This window comes from Motacilla alba, chromosome 8, assembly GCF_015832195.1.
Source record: "Motacilla alba alba isolate MOTALB_02 chromosome 8, Motacilla_alba_V1.0_pri, whole genome shotgun sequence".
NCBI lineage: Eukaryota > Metazoa > Chordata > Aves > Passeriformes > Motacillidae > Motacilla > Motacilla alba.
The window spans coordinates 9,012,903-9,025,924 of record NC_052023.1 but is presented as its reverse complement, the minus strand read 5'-3'; the positions used below and the strand labels follow the sequence as shown (position 1 = coordinate 9,025,924).

General features: G+C 38.3%; 1 protein-coding gene across 16 annotated transcripts in view; it reads left to right on the top strand.

Moving 5' to 3' along the window:
• The window catches only part of MAST2 (microtubule associated serine/threonine kinase 2), a 215,899-nt gene that overhangs the window by 157,577 nt on the left and 45,300 nt on the right, over window positions 1–13,022 (top strand). For 13 of the 16 annotated variants that reach the window (XM_038144782.1, XM_038144784.1, XM_038144777.1 and 10 more), the window contains 3 exons: window positions 1,480–1,500; window positions 3,979–4,057; window positions 9,249–9,403. In XM_038144782.1, coding sequence (XP_038000710.1) covers window positions 1,480–1,500; window positions 3,979–4,057; window positions 9,249–9,403 — 255 coding nt within the window. The remainder of the gene's footprint in view (window positions 1–1,479; window positions 1,501–3,978; window positions 4,058–9,248; window positions 9,404–13,022) is intronic. The other 3 variants (XM_038144778.1, XM_038144781.1, XM_038144779.1) reach the window with 3 other exon arrangements.

Sequence of the window (13,022 nt, the reverse complement as noted above, 5' to 3'; positions counted from 1 at the left end):
TGGATTTGTTAAACTCTGCCTTAGCTGAAAAAAATCCCCAATCTGTGTTAAAATGATCTAAGAAAAGGAAATGTGTGATCATCCTGAGAGGAAGTAAGTTTTCTGAGAAAGACAGATTTAGCTTGAGGACTAGTTAGAAAAAATGATAAGTCTCAAATCTTCAAAGAAGAATAACAGGTTAGGATTTGATGCAATAAAGTACACTCTTTATCTGAATGGCAGGAAAATCCTGGAGCATTTTTCCATTGAGTTGATTTGCTAGAAGACCTGGTGTCCTTGAATTCTGTTTTAAGCAGACTTGGGTTTTCTGGTCTCATGTAAGAAAATGCTTTTTAATAGCACATGAAATATAAGAGTCTGGATATGTATTTTCCTGTTGTCTCAGAGGGAAAATTAGTGCTTTACCTGCTGCTTAAACAATTCAAATGGACTCATCCACATTTGTTTTTAAAGCCTGCTCTGAGTGTATTCAATAAGCTCTGTTGAAATCAACTGAACTTTTACCAGTTTTCACAGTATCTGAAGTATCTCACAGGAGTTCTGGATCCTGGAAACAGTAGAAAAGTTGCAGCAGAAACAACAGTTATTGTCAAAACTTAATGTAATTTTTTGACATCATGTTTCAACTTGATCCTTCAATATTGCTTTCTAAAACTCTGAAGAGTGCCCTTTCATACTTTTCCACTTTTTAAATCTAGTTTTTAAAAGAAGAGGTGAATAAAGGTTAAGCCTGTCCTGTTGAGTACAGTGGTTCATTTTATAGTATTCATATTCCTCTCTATACTTTTCCTGCCAGGGAAAAGAACACTTAAGCACTGCTTGTTTTAGAAACCTGTTTCTATTTTCTGCTTGCATTACAGCCTGAATAGCTATGCCAGCAGTAACAACAGATACATACTAGATTACCCCATACTGGTATCAGAATAACTTCTATATGATGGAATTAAGGAATTACAAGTGTGGTGCCAGAGAAATGGGTATTTCACAGTACTCTTTTCATTGGCATTGCCTGGGGTTTAAGAGATCAGGCCCTTGCCTGATTTCCTGCCTTTGCCATCACAGGAATTACTTGTTGCTGATTTTCTGCCTTTTTTAGTGGTGTAATTTCTTCATTTGTTATCCTGTTTGGACATAATTTGTGATTTCCATTCTTTCTTTATAGTCCTGTGATGAGTTCTTTCTTGAGATGGAATAGGAAACTTGTTTGGAAAGCTTGTGTTATTGTAAAGCCACTGCAATTTCCTGCAAGGTTGTCCTTAGTCTAACCTGTGATTAGCCATAAATTCCTTGTTAGATACCCTTTCAATGATTGTGTCATGGCCACAACACGGGCAGGAATGTATGGTTAATCTGCTCATACTCTCTAAAACTGATGCTGGAGAAATACCAGTAACAGAAGATGAAGGGTTTTTTTCAGAAATCACATGCATCATTTACTGCTCCCTCTCTCATAATTATTGTGCAATTTTTTCCACACAGCCATGGACACAGAGCAGACAGGTAACGTTTATCCCATTGCTGCTGTTCGTGTGTGTGTGTGACCTGTGCTTCTGTGCAGCTGAGCACGTGTCCCTAACAAGTTCATGCTGTAACAACCCCATTTAGGCATTCAGCTTCTAGTCTTTGTAATAGAAACAGAAAATCTTGGCATTTTAACAGTAAACAGGCAGTGCTCTGGAGAAGATGTGTTGTTTTTCTAACTCCTTGTTTGAAATTGATCTGCTCCTTCATGAAATAGCATTTAGCTGCCATAAAAATACCTCCATAATTAACTAATTAAAATATCATTTTAGAGGCAAAACTTGTTATTTGCATGTCTTTGTTGGGCTAGCAAAGCATCTATAATAAATAAAAAAACCGAAAGGTGTCATTCCAAGTGTCTTATACTGAAGTAATATTGCATGTTGTCTCTCTAAAAGTCTGTTTATTAACAAAATACTGAAGTAATTTTAAATGCTTTGCATAAATGATGGAGGAATTTGCTTTAAAGGTCTTTTCCCCTTCCTTGATTTGAAAGATTTTCACTCTTGTCCCACTTCTTTCTGCTAGAGTAGAGCTGATATGTTTGTCCTGACTCCTTAGCACATTGCTTGCCTGGATTGCATCAGCAGAAAACAGCCTAAGCATGAAGGGGTGTGCTGGAATTTTCTAATTAAGAAAGATACTTTCTTTTAACTTGGTCAAAATGAAAATTCTAAAGTTATTTCAATACACCATTTTGGTAATTCAGAAAAAAAATCAAGCTTTTCTTTTGCAAGGAATTAGTAACTTGGGCAGCAAGCAACAGAGTGTTTTGCTCTGGGACTGAGGATCCAAAGTGAGGTTGAATCATTGACATAAATATTTCCCCAGAGCCCCTGTATGTTACAATAAACTCAATGAAGATTATTGAAGTTAGGTGTTCAATCCCTTACCACAGCATGCTACAACTTTGTAATGTGGATAGTTGTTGTTTTTCAGGGTTAAGAAAGGAATTCCATTTCACTTGAAATTATTTTGAGATTGTTCTTTTACATTTAATTGTCTTGCCAGAGAAAACATCACCTGTGGCTAAATGGGGTTCTGCTGAAATGTAGGCATGCAATAAAAATCTGCATTACAGACTTATTATTTTTTTAATGCATGAAGCATGAGTCTTTTTGAAACTCTATTGACATAATATTCTTTCAGTGATGTGGAACAGTGAGTTTATTTCCCTCTCATTCTAAGATAGATGGCAAAGAGAGGTGTGTATCAGTGCCTGAAAATAAAAGGAACTAGAGCTGGAAAAACTGTAAACAGGGGTTTTTGTCTTGGTGGGCACTGAACCTTTATCTGGAGATGAGGCTTCATGGGTACGGATAGTGGGATGAGAAATATTACTGTGAAGATAACAGTTGAGGTTTTTATAATCACTGTTTCAGACCTGTACCAAATGTCGTATTTCATAATGCTCTTGCATAAATGCACTGTATCTGTGTGTACCAAAGCCTCCCATGTCTCTCCAAAGTGAGTTAGAGCTGCTCTAATTCAGCTTCATGTATGACCAGTTACTGATAATCTGCTGCAAGAAAAAACCCAAGTAAATGAAACTGATGTGAGGAGGACTTTTAGCATCCATCCCACTGTGCAACAGGGCATGCTTGTCCATTTAAAGGATGCAAAATGGGGGAAAATAGATCAGAGACAGAAAAAGAGCTGTGAGGCTGAGCTGAATATAGTTCAGTTTCCATCCTCATTGATATTGGGTTTAGGGGAAGAAGAGGATTTCAGGGAGGGCAGCACTGATTCTTCTCAAAGTTTTTGTGTAGTTCCTCGGTTCCTCAGTTTTGACACTGGCAAAACAAGACCTTTCTGCAGTATCTCCACAATGTTTTGGATGTTTTCCCTGAGGAACAGTTTTATTTGGCTACAATAGGGAAATGAGGAGAAAGGACCCTAGGTGAGATTTACATATGTATTTGGAGTGGCCCCCTTGGCTCTGTTCCTATCTGCTGGGTTTAATTTTCCAGCAGTGCCAGGCAATGTGCTGGGCAGAATCCCCTCTGAATAGGTAAATAAATTAATCTGCTTTCAGTTGATTCTTGATCTAATGTGATTTTTTTTGTCCTCAATCTGAATCTCCATTTGGAAGACAATGAGCTGCATAAGTATTATAAGCATGAGTGTCTTTTTCAAAGAAGTTTGCAAGGAGCTGTTTGTATTTGTCTGTTTTAGGAACTCCAAGTTTTGTACAAGTAGAAAGCATCTACTTAATGTAGGATTCTGGTGCCCCTTTGCTTTAGCTTTTCCAGGTCACCTAGTTTTGCTTTTGAAACTTACTCTAATTACTCCTTTCCACAAGTGTGATTGAATATAGGATACCTGATTTATGTGAATATCTCAAGACATTAATAAAAGTGTGAGGTTAGGAGATACAGAGGAGAAACTTGCTTATTTCTCTCCAGAATTAGCCACACAATGTTCCTGACTGTGATTTCTCTCACGTGTTTTCCCCAGGACGGATGGACGCCGCTGGTCCTTGGCCTCCCTTCCTTCGTCTGGATATGGAACAAACACTCCCAGTTCAACAGTTTCAGTAAGTGACACAGACTTTTCCAAGCAATTCAGTTTGTACAAACACACCCTAACAAATCAGCTTCTGAGTCTCTACTAAAATACTGGATCTTTCCTCATTGTTTTGCTAACATTATTTAATATACTAATTATTTTAAAAATTATTTTAATTATTGGTTCTGCTGCTTTTTTTCCTCCATTTCCCAGCTCCTATCATCTTGCACTTTGCCTTTAGCATTGGTGAAATCTCAGTGCAGCACTTGGCTCAAGTGATCATTTGAGAGGCACAAAGTCTCCAAAGTGGCAGGACTGAGAGATAGTGCACAAATACCTTCCAGCTCTCAGCTTTTTGTAACTGGGGAATGAAATTCTTGTCTGCTTTCAAGTACTTAGTCTGAAAACCTCTTCTACTAGGCTAGCAGAAAGAAAAATTGATAAGCCACATCTGTTATTCAGCTCCAGTAATTTGAACCTCCTAATGAAGCTTTCCAGTTCTTAAACCCATCATTAGAAAGGCTGGCTGCAGTTTGCTTGCGTTCTGTCAGCAATACCACCAAGCTGGCAGCACCACATTAACTCTTGGAACTCTGACATGGTTCCTAAAATGAATCTTACTCTTTAGTTTAAGTCAGCTCAGCATTGTGGTTATCCACATCAGAACCTTGCAAAGACAAGCATAGGAACATTAGAACTATAAAGTACAGACTTAAAGTAACATGTTTTTGTATGTGTCTTATGGTGTCTTCAACTGTGTGGTAACAAATCACTGCCTCTTTCCATAATACTGATAATTTGGTTTTGTAATAATTATTTAGAGTACACTCCTAATAATGGTAACACCTTCATTAATTAGGGCTCATTACTACATGTTATGCAAATCTTACACTGTATCATTGTTTTCCTTGTGAACTGTTCTAAGTTCATTCATAAACTTTCTAGTGCCTCTCAAACACAAATTTATAAGGTTTTTTGGGGGTGTGTGTTAAATTCAATCTGTATAGAAAAATAAGAAAGAAATTGGGGTCAAAAGTTTCCTTTTAGTATAAATTGATATGATTAAAATTTGATTCGGCAATGTTAATCTTATCTCTATAACTTCATTTGTTCAGACACATTCTTGAAAACTCTAGTTCACACAATTTCTACCATTTGTTATCTTTTGAACTTCAAGACAGTTGTTTTCTTGTTGAGTTTGGGAGTCTTTTTGCCTCCTTGGAAGGCAGGTGACTTGATTTCAATGTGCATACAGATATATGGGCAGGAGCACAGAAAAATGTACTTGAAAAAAATGTCCCTGGTTTCACTGCCACACATTATTATATATTCAAGCACTTGAGAGTAGCTCTTAAGAAGGTACTCTGCTTTGGCCTTTATAGTCTTAGGTTAAATCTTTATGGGCATAATCCATGTCTAAGTCCTCTTCAAGCTATGGAGCAAGTACAGTTATTTCCGTAAGGATGACATCCAAATAGCTTGGTCATTGGTAGTCACTGTGACAGCTTCCAATTTGCTTGTGAAGATGACACTTCTGGAGGCCAAACTGTAGTTTTTAAAGAGTTTGTAGTTTGACCAGATTTAAAGTGGATGCCCATGGAGAGAGAAAAAATAACCACACCAAAAATCTGTTGGAAGCATCAGTTCTTGCTTTGAAATTTTAGAAAGTTCTCAGCTTTCAGTCATCATATTTGTCTCTTGTCATGTTCCCAGAAATAGATAGACCATTTTAATTAATGTTTTCCCATGAAAAAAAACCCAAACAAACAATCCAACAATCTGAGATAGACATGTCACATAGAAAGCATCAGTTCAAATGGTAATTTTTCACACTGTAAGTAACAGGGAAGTGTAATGAGAAGCATAAAGTGATAACTGTAGTTAAACCTGAATTCATCTTCATTCAGGAAATTGGTTGAAACGTGCAATTCCAAGGCTTTTATTTTTTTTATTAAGTGACTAAGTCACTCATCTCTAGACCTTTTGCTGGTTCAGTAGTAGAAAGACTTTGAAATGGGCTGTTTAGTAAGCAGTGATGCAATTGTTGGAGCTATTAAACCTGGTATTACATTTCTAAGCCAATCCTATTATCTCAGTATTTCACAGATTAGAATTAATTTGAATTGATCTGAATAACACCTCTAAAGTTGATAAGCAGTGTTATTCCTGCATAGACTTTGAAACTGAAGTAAGAGGCAGTGAAGGGGTTTGTCAGGAGGACACAATGAATTAGTGCTGCAGATAGGAATTTAACAGAAGTTTGGGCTTCCATTTCCTATGGTCATTCCTCGAGATTGTTGCTTTCTCAAGCAAGATAAAGGAAGCCAGGAGATCTTTGCTCTGGTGTATGTGCCAGTGGGAAATGAAACATCAAGAAGGGCCCAGTCCATTCTGTGTCCTGCTGGTTGAGTTTTTGTATGAGAGCAAGAGCTGACCCTCAGCCCTGTGATCATAGATCACCTGCTGTGCCAGCCTACTCAACAACCCAAGGCATTTACCTACTCCTAGGTCAGTGAGAACCTGTAGATTCTGCTTTATTTTTTGCTTCCAAGTGAGGGATGACACTTCAATCAAAACCAAACCACATTTACCCTTTTCTTTACAAATCATGAAGACCAGGTGCATCATCAGACCAACACTGAAAAAACTGGAGAAGACCTTTCTGGTTAGGTGAACGTAAAAGAACCAGTTAGATGGGCCAGTATACAATTATTTTTAAACAGTTAATCTGCTCTTCATTTTCCAGGTGCAGAGTTAGTTTACAAGCAACAGTAATATAAATGGATTTTTTTTTTTTACTGGAGAAGAGTTGGCTAATTCTGCATCTGTAATTAAGACACCAGGGGGATATTTGTATAAGTCTGCTGCAAATATTGAGTACTGTGATGTGATTACCTGAAAATCAATACTTCAGAAGTGTTTCACTTTGCTTTCATGCTTTTTCACTGAAAGGTCATATGCCTTAATACTGCTAGAGCAGCCGTTGGCAGAGAATGTCCACGGTCTTTATCTTCAGGGCCTTCATTAATTATTCTCTGGAATTCTAAACTTTGTGATCTGATTGCTTTTAGGGAGAGTAAGTAGAGGGAGGATTTTGCTGTGCTGTCCATGGGTTGACCAGCACTGCTTCCCCAGTGATTTTGCTGTTGGGAAACATAAAGTTTTTAATGATTTTTCTAGATTATAAGTTTTGATTTTTTTTTTTTTTCTAATTCAAGTAACTGCGTGCTAACCTAATTTGTTTTGAGTCAGACATGTATGTGCAATACCAGAACTTGGATATCTGTTAAGGCAGGTTTTTTAGTGTCTTTAGTACTTCCTGCTCCACTGCAGGATCTGTGTTATTCACCATGAATGGGATTTCAGCTGCCACTTAACTTTTTCTTTGAGGTTTTTTCATATGCAGGTTCTTCTTCCTGCTCCTTGTATTGTTTGAGACATAAACAAAGACACCAACGAAATCTTTGAAGATCACAACAGGATTTGCATAATTCTGTACTTAAGGGAGAGAGTAGTCACTGTATTTGGCATAAACAGTTTGAGCAGCAAAACAGCTGTGGGCAAAGGGGCAAATACCCACACTCTGTCTTCACTTCAGTATGGAATAGCCCAGTGTAAACTGATACACCACCTGGGTAAACATCAGTGTGTGCACACTGAGCTGGAAGTGACTTCCCAGTGTGGTCCCTCAACATAGAGTGCCTAGAGGAAAATGTTGGAAGTGATGGTTTCAGTTCCAGGGACACTTGGGAAGTTCGTGCACATCCCAAGGCTTTCCAGGGGATTCTTTTCTGCAAAAGCCTTTGTGCAGTGCAGTGGGAGTGGGTCTGGAGCCAATTAAATTTTTGTCTAAAATAGGATCTTTAGGTTGATATGTTCTTATGTCACCTGATTTTCTGCTTCTTGCAGTACTTGGAATAACTGCACCATTTGAACAGATGCATTCTATGTGACTTGGTAATCACTGATTTGTTGGTTGACTGGGTTTTTTCCCTCAGAAAATGTCAATCCAAATGATCTAGCTATATGGCAAGAGACAAATATGCTTTCTTTCCCATGCTAGGTGAGTTAAATCTTTGGTCATATGTGTTATATAATGTATAACTCCCTCCTGCCAATACTTCTGGTACTAGGATGTGGTGCTTCCAGTCTAAGTGAGGGTTGTTGTAGCAAAAGGAAAAGTTTTTCTGCTGGAACAGTGTACATAATTAATTTTATCAGATAATAAGGAGCTCTGGAACTTAGGTCAGGGTGATGTTTTTAATAAGGCCCACTGGTGTTGTTCAGTGCTACTCTGCTTATTCAGCACCTTGTTTTTTCATTTTCCCTTTTGTTTTTAAAGAGAATTTTTAATTTGTCCTTATGTAATTTATTTTCTTCTCTAAAATGGAAAGGGGCATTGAAGAATCACACACAAAAAATACATTTGTTAGTTGACCTTCAGCTTTTTCCCCTGGAATGTCTAACTTTGATGTTATTAGCATTTCCCACAAATATTTCCACAAATATATATTTTAATCTCAGGTTTTATGAGGTTCACAAATTAAAACAGTTTCATGTCTGTTATTATCATGGGACATGTGTCATATAAATGCATCAATTTATTTATGGAAGAATAAAATGTTTAACTCACTAACGAAAAACTTTGTTAGTCTTAAAGTCAGATACTTTATCATTGCTTCCCTGGTTAGAGAAGAAGCCTGATGGGTAATGAAAAGCAGAAATAAAATCCTGACCATTTACAATAGCAGTTTCCAGTGAGAGCCAGCAGAAAACTCTTAGGTCTACACAGCTCCATAGCATTCTGCATGCCAGCGAAGCTCCTGAGCTAAGGGAATATGAGGGAAAAGGAAAGAAAGTTGCTCACCACTCCAGGAACCTCCTTGTCCTTTCCTGAGTAGTGCTGGTACTCACGTGCCTTCCTTTCTGTCTCCTGGTAGTAAATTATCTGCATGGTCAGATGTGCTGGTTCCAGAACCAGATGCAACGGTTCCCTAGCTCTCTCCCAAAGTTTTCCTGATCTCACCAGCTCTGTGATTGAATGTAAGGGTTGGCTTAGCCTGATGAGAACAATAAAAAGAGGCACCTGGTCTGATAAATAGCTTTCTTTTCCGCTGGAGTGCGCAGTGTCTGGCAGAATCCGTTCCTCTTCCATTCATTAGCTGACCCCTATGCATGCGTTTAGTGCATTTCTTTTCTGTATTTTTTTCTGTACTCAGTCATCATGCTCATCTCAGGAGAAGCTGCACCAGCTGCCCTTTCAGCCCACGGCAGATGAACTTCATTTCCTGACAAAGCATTTCAGTACTGAGAGCATCACTGATGAGGAAGGGCGCCATTCTCCAGCCTTGAGGCCTCGGTCTCGCAGTCTCAGGTGAGCTTTGGATTGCTTGGTGAATTTTTAAGATGTTGGACACATTTATTGCATCTTTATATGTGCTTTCAGATCTAAGAACAGTTACTTGTAGTTGCTTTGTTACATGTGTTTGAAACTTTTAATCAACATTTAGCTCACCTCATCTGATCACAAAGGATTTGTTTCTCACATTGCTGAGCTTTTGGATTGCAGAGTGGTTGATATACTGTGCTTTTGTATTTTCACAATAACTCTATAAAAACATGATCAGCAAGTGTCTCAAATGAAATGCATAGGATGTAGATTTCCTTTAGTGAAGTTTCTTCTCAGAATTCTGCTGCAATATCATAAGGATGTGGTTATAACCACTTTTAATAAGTTTTGTGGCAGTGTTTCTGAGGGGGGGGATGAAAACCAGAGTAGATAAAGTCAAAAACTTAAATAGAATTGCACGCCAGCACGATTTTGTAATAGTGCTGAAAATGTTTCTGCTGCATTAGTAGTTGAATAATTTTACTTTTGGTTCAGAGAACTGGTTGTTCAAAGATAACTGTCCAGGTAATTTCCTTGTGTAGTTGATTTCTCCATACATAAAACCAGAAGCAACTAGAATTTCATCTTTCACAGAATTACAGAATGGCTGAGGTTGGAACAAATCTCTGGAGGTCATGCTGTGCAAAACCCTATTCAAGCAGGCTACCCAGGATCATGTCCATATAGCTTTTGAATATCTCCAAGGACAGAGATTCCACAAACTCTCTGGGCAATCTTTCTGCAGATCTCTAAGTTATGTGGAATAAATCCACAAACATTTTGCATCATGGCAAAAGCCTCAAGTTATGCTATGCCTTTAGTGCTGGACCAAGTGAATGAAAGTCTAGGGAAAGTGTAGACACACTTTGTGAAAGAAAAGGCTTGAAGGAGGGGAAGTCTTCATTTATCTGAGGATGTTGGAGGTGGATATCACCTTTAAATTAATGAACAATATTAAAAAACTCTGCCAGCTGGAATTGCTGAATCAGTGTGCTCAGCTCAGGACTTGGGTGGGAATTTGTAAAAGGAGGACGTGAAACAGGCCAGGATAGTAACAACACCCATGGTGAATATCGTGTCATGGCAGAGCTGACCTTTCAGGATTATTTGTAATTATTTGTGTGTTCTGAACTTCAGTGCAGGCTGCATGGTAATTGCATATGGATCTGCTAAGTGTAGTTACACAGTAATCTACAGGAGCAGGTGAGTACTGTGGGTAGTGGCACACTTAGCCAGAGACCTCCTCAGTGCCATGTAGTGAAAGACTAATTATAAATTTTGTACTAAGTCCCTTTGGATCATAGTCCTGCCTGAGTCCTCCTGCTGCCACTGATAATGCTGACCCCTGCTGAGTAGTGTAACTGTAGTGGTACTAATTCTCTGGAGGTGAGGCAGCTCCTGTAGACACTCATGCTAAAGTAATGATTGTCCTCTAACACAGGTGCTATCCTGGTGTAGAAGACACTTCTGCTAATGCAAGAATGATATACATGACCACATAAAGAGCCCAATTTTGTTTTCTTCCTTGTTAATATGGGCTATCAGGTTGCAGAGAATTTTTCTTCTGTCAGCCAATTTGAAGCAGACTGATCATGGAGTAGGTTTATAATTTGTGGTGGGATGAGATTAATTCAGTGTGTCATATAACTGATTAATCTTCTTCTTCTCTTGAATACCTTTTCTGGCTCTCTCACTGATTCTTAGTGTGAAAATGTCCAGCCTTGTTGGTATTCCAAAGCTTAGAATGAAGTAATTTAATTTTTTCGACTCTCTGTGCCTCATTTGGTTTTCATTTTCCTTATTGCCAGTACTGTGATGCTGTGTGAGTCTAAAGCACCCTTGCCACTACCAGGCATTCATGCTGGCCCTTGCTCCTCCAAGGAAAATTGGACTCCCTGCACTCCAACAACTGCAGCAATGTTTGCAGGAGCAAAAATCCTCTCACAGAGGGCAGCCTGTGCTTGTAGACAAATACTGAAATACATGAAGACCAGACATTGTTCACTGCACAAAGCTTGCTTATTTATTTGCCCACACTTTAGAGTTACCTCACTTGGTGAGAAGATATTTTCACTTACTTAAAAAACAAAAGCTGAGAACAGCTCTTGTTTTTCAACATTGAATTCAATTAAGCAGTAATTTCCTAAAACCGTATTTTTTCTTTCAGTGGTCTTGTTTGATCAGCTTTAATGAAAAGCAGATGAACAAAATACATCAGACATTTTCCTTAATTGGCTGCCGTGACTTTATAATTTAAAAGATGGTGTCATTGTTAATGTGTATTCATTTTCTGTCCTATATGACTGCAGCCTTACATCTGTTTTTGAGACAGAAAGTGGCATTTTGAGATGTCACTACCAAATGCTGGGATTGTTTTTTTGTCTTTGTAATCCAAGAAATTTTTTAGAAGTGTCAGATGATCCTTTTATGCTCCTAGGTATAGAATATTTCCTAGATGTAACTTTTGGAAAAATACACTTACTTTTTTTGGCTAGAAATGTACCATTTTCTTGTACCTAGCTGCAAATGTTCTATTCATACAGAGCACTCTTAATGATCAAACTGGATGATAAAGCTAACAAAGTGTGCAGTCATGGAGGGTGCACTGACAGGTTGGTAGCACCTCTGCTTTGCTTGATGTGTTCTGCCAGTGTGCCTTGAAGATACTCATCTTTTATTTAATCATGCCTTATTTGAAATGCACAGAATTTCTGTCCTGAGGAAGTGGCACTGGTTTTTTCCCAGCTGCTTTGCTGTGCAGGGGGAAGGAGGGAACACAAGACCAGCACTGGAATGCGAAGGTGTGACATCCTTATAAAGCTGCTTGCAAAATCCAGGAGCCTGTTCTCTCATCTGTCTCAAAAAGATCCAGTACTCACGTGCTCAGTCAAAGAACGTATTTCCATGTGACCCACCTGTTTCGGTCCTTGTAGTGTGTCTTCAGTAGAAGAAAAGGCTTCTTTATTACCTGCAGAAGTAGTTCCTAAATATCATCTCTCAACTGTTCTTTTTTTTTTCTTTCTTTTTTTTTATTTTTTTAATAATGCAGCCTTCAAATCCTTCAAGTTATTGACCAACAGGGAGATTCCCCAGGCTACATTTGTTTTGTTCAGATCAATCCTGGGCTTCACCTGAACAAGATTTTTTCTCCCTGGAGTAAAATACATGAAAAGTTGTGAATACTTGCACTAAACTTGGCATCGTTACTCTTTTTAAGTTAAAGAGATGCTGCCTTCCATCTTTTCCCAGTTCTCTTTACTTGTCATCTTTAACAGTTGCTCACATGTGGGAATGTGTGGAGAATGTCAGAGATAAAAGTAGAGTTAACTAATAAAGACTTTTTCAGGAGCTGCCTTTGTGCAGTCACTCAGCCCACCAATCTGCCCATTTTTCTTGATCTCTTTTTGTATTTCAGGATAATGTTGTCTAGGTAAAAAGGGCTGAAGATTGTTGCAGTGAATTTTTATGTAGTTGGAGCAGATGAGATCATCCTTCTTCATCTCTTTGCTGGGTAGTGCTTTTTAAATGCAATCCCCCAGCCTGACTTTCAGCACACTGGATCCTGCTGTTAAGAATATACAGACAAAATATACAGACAAAACAA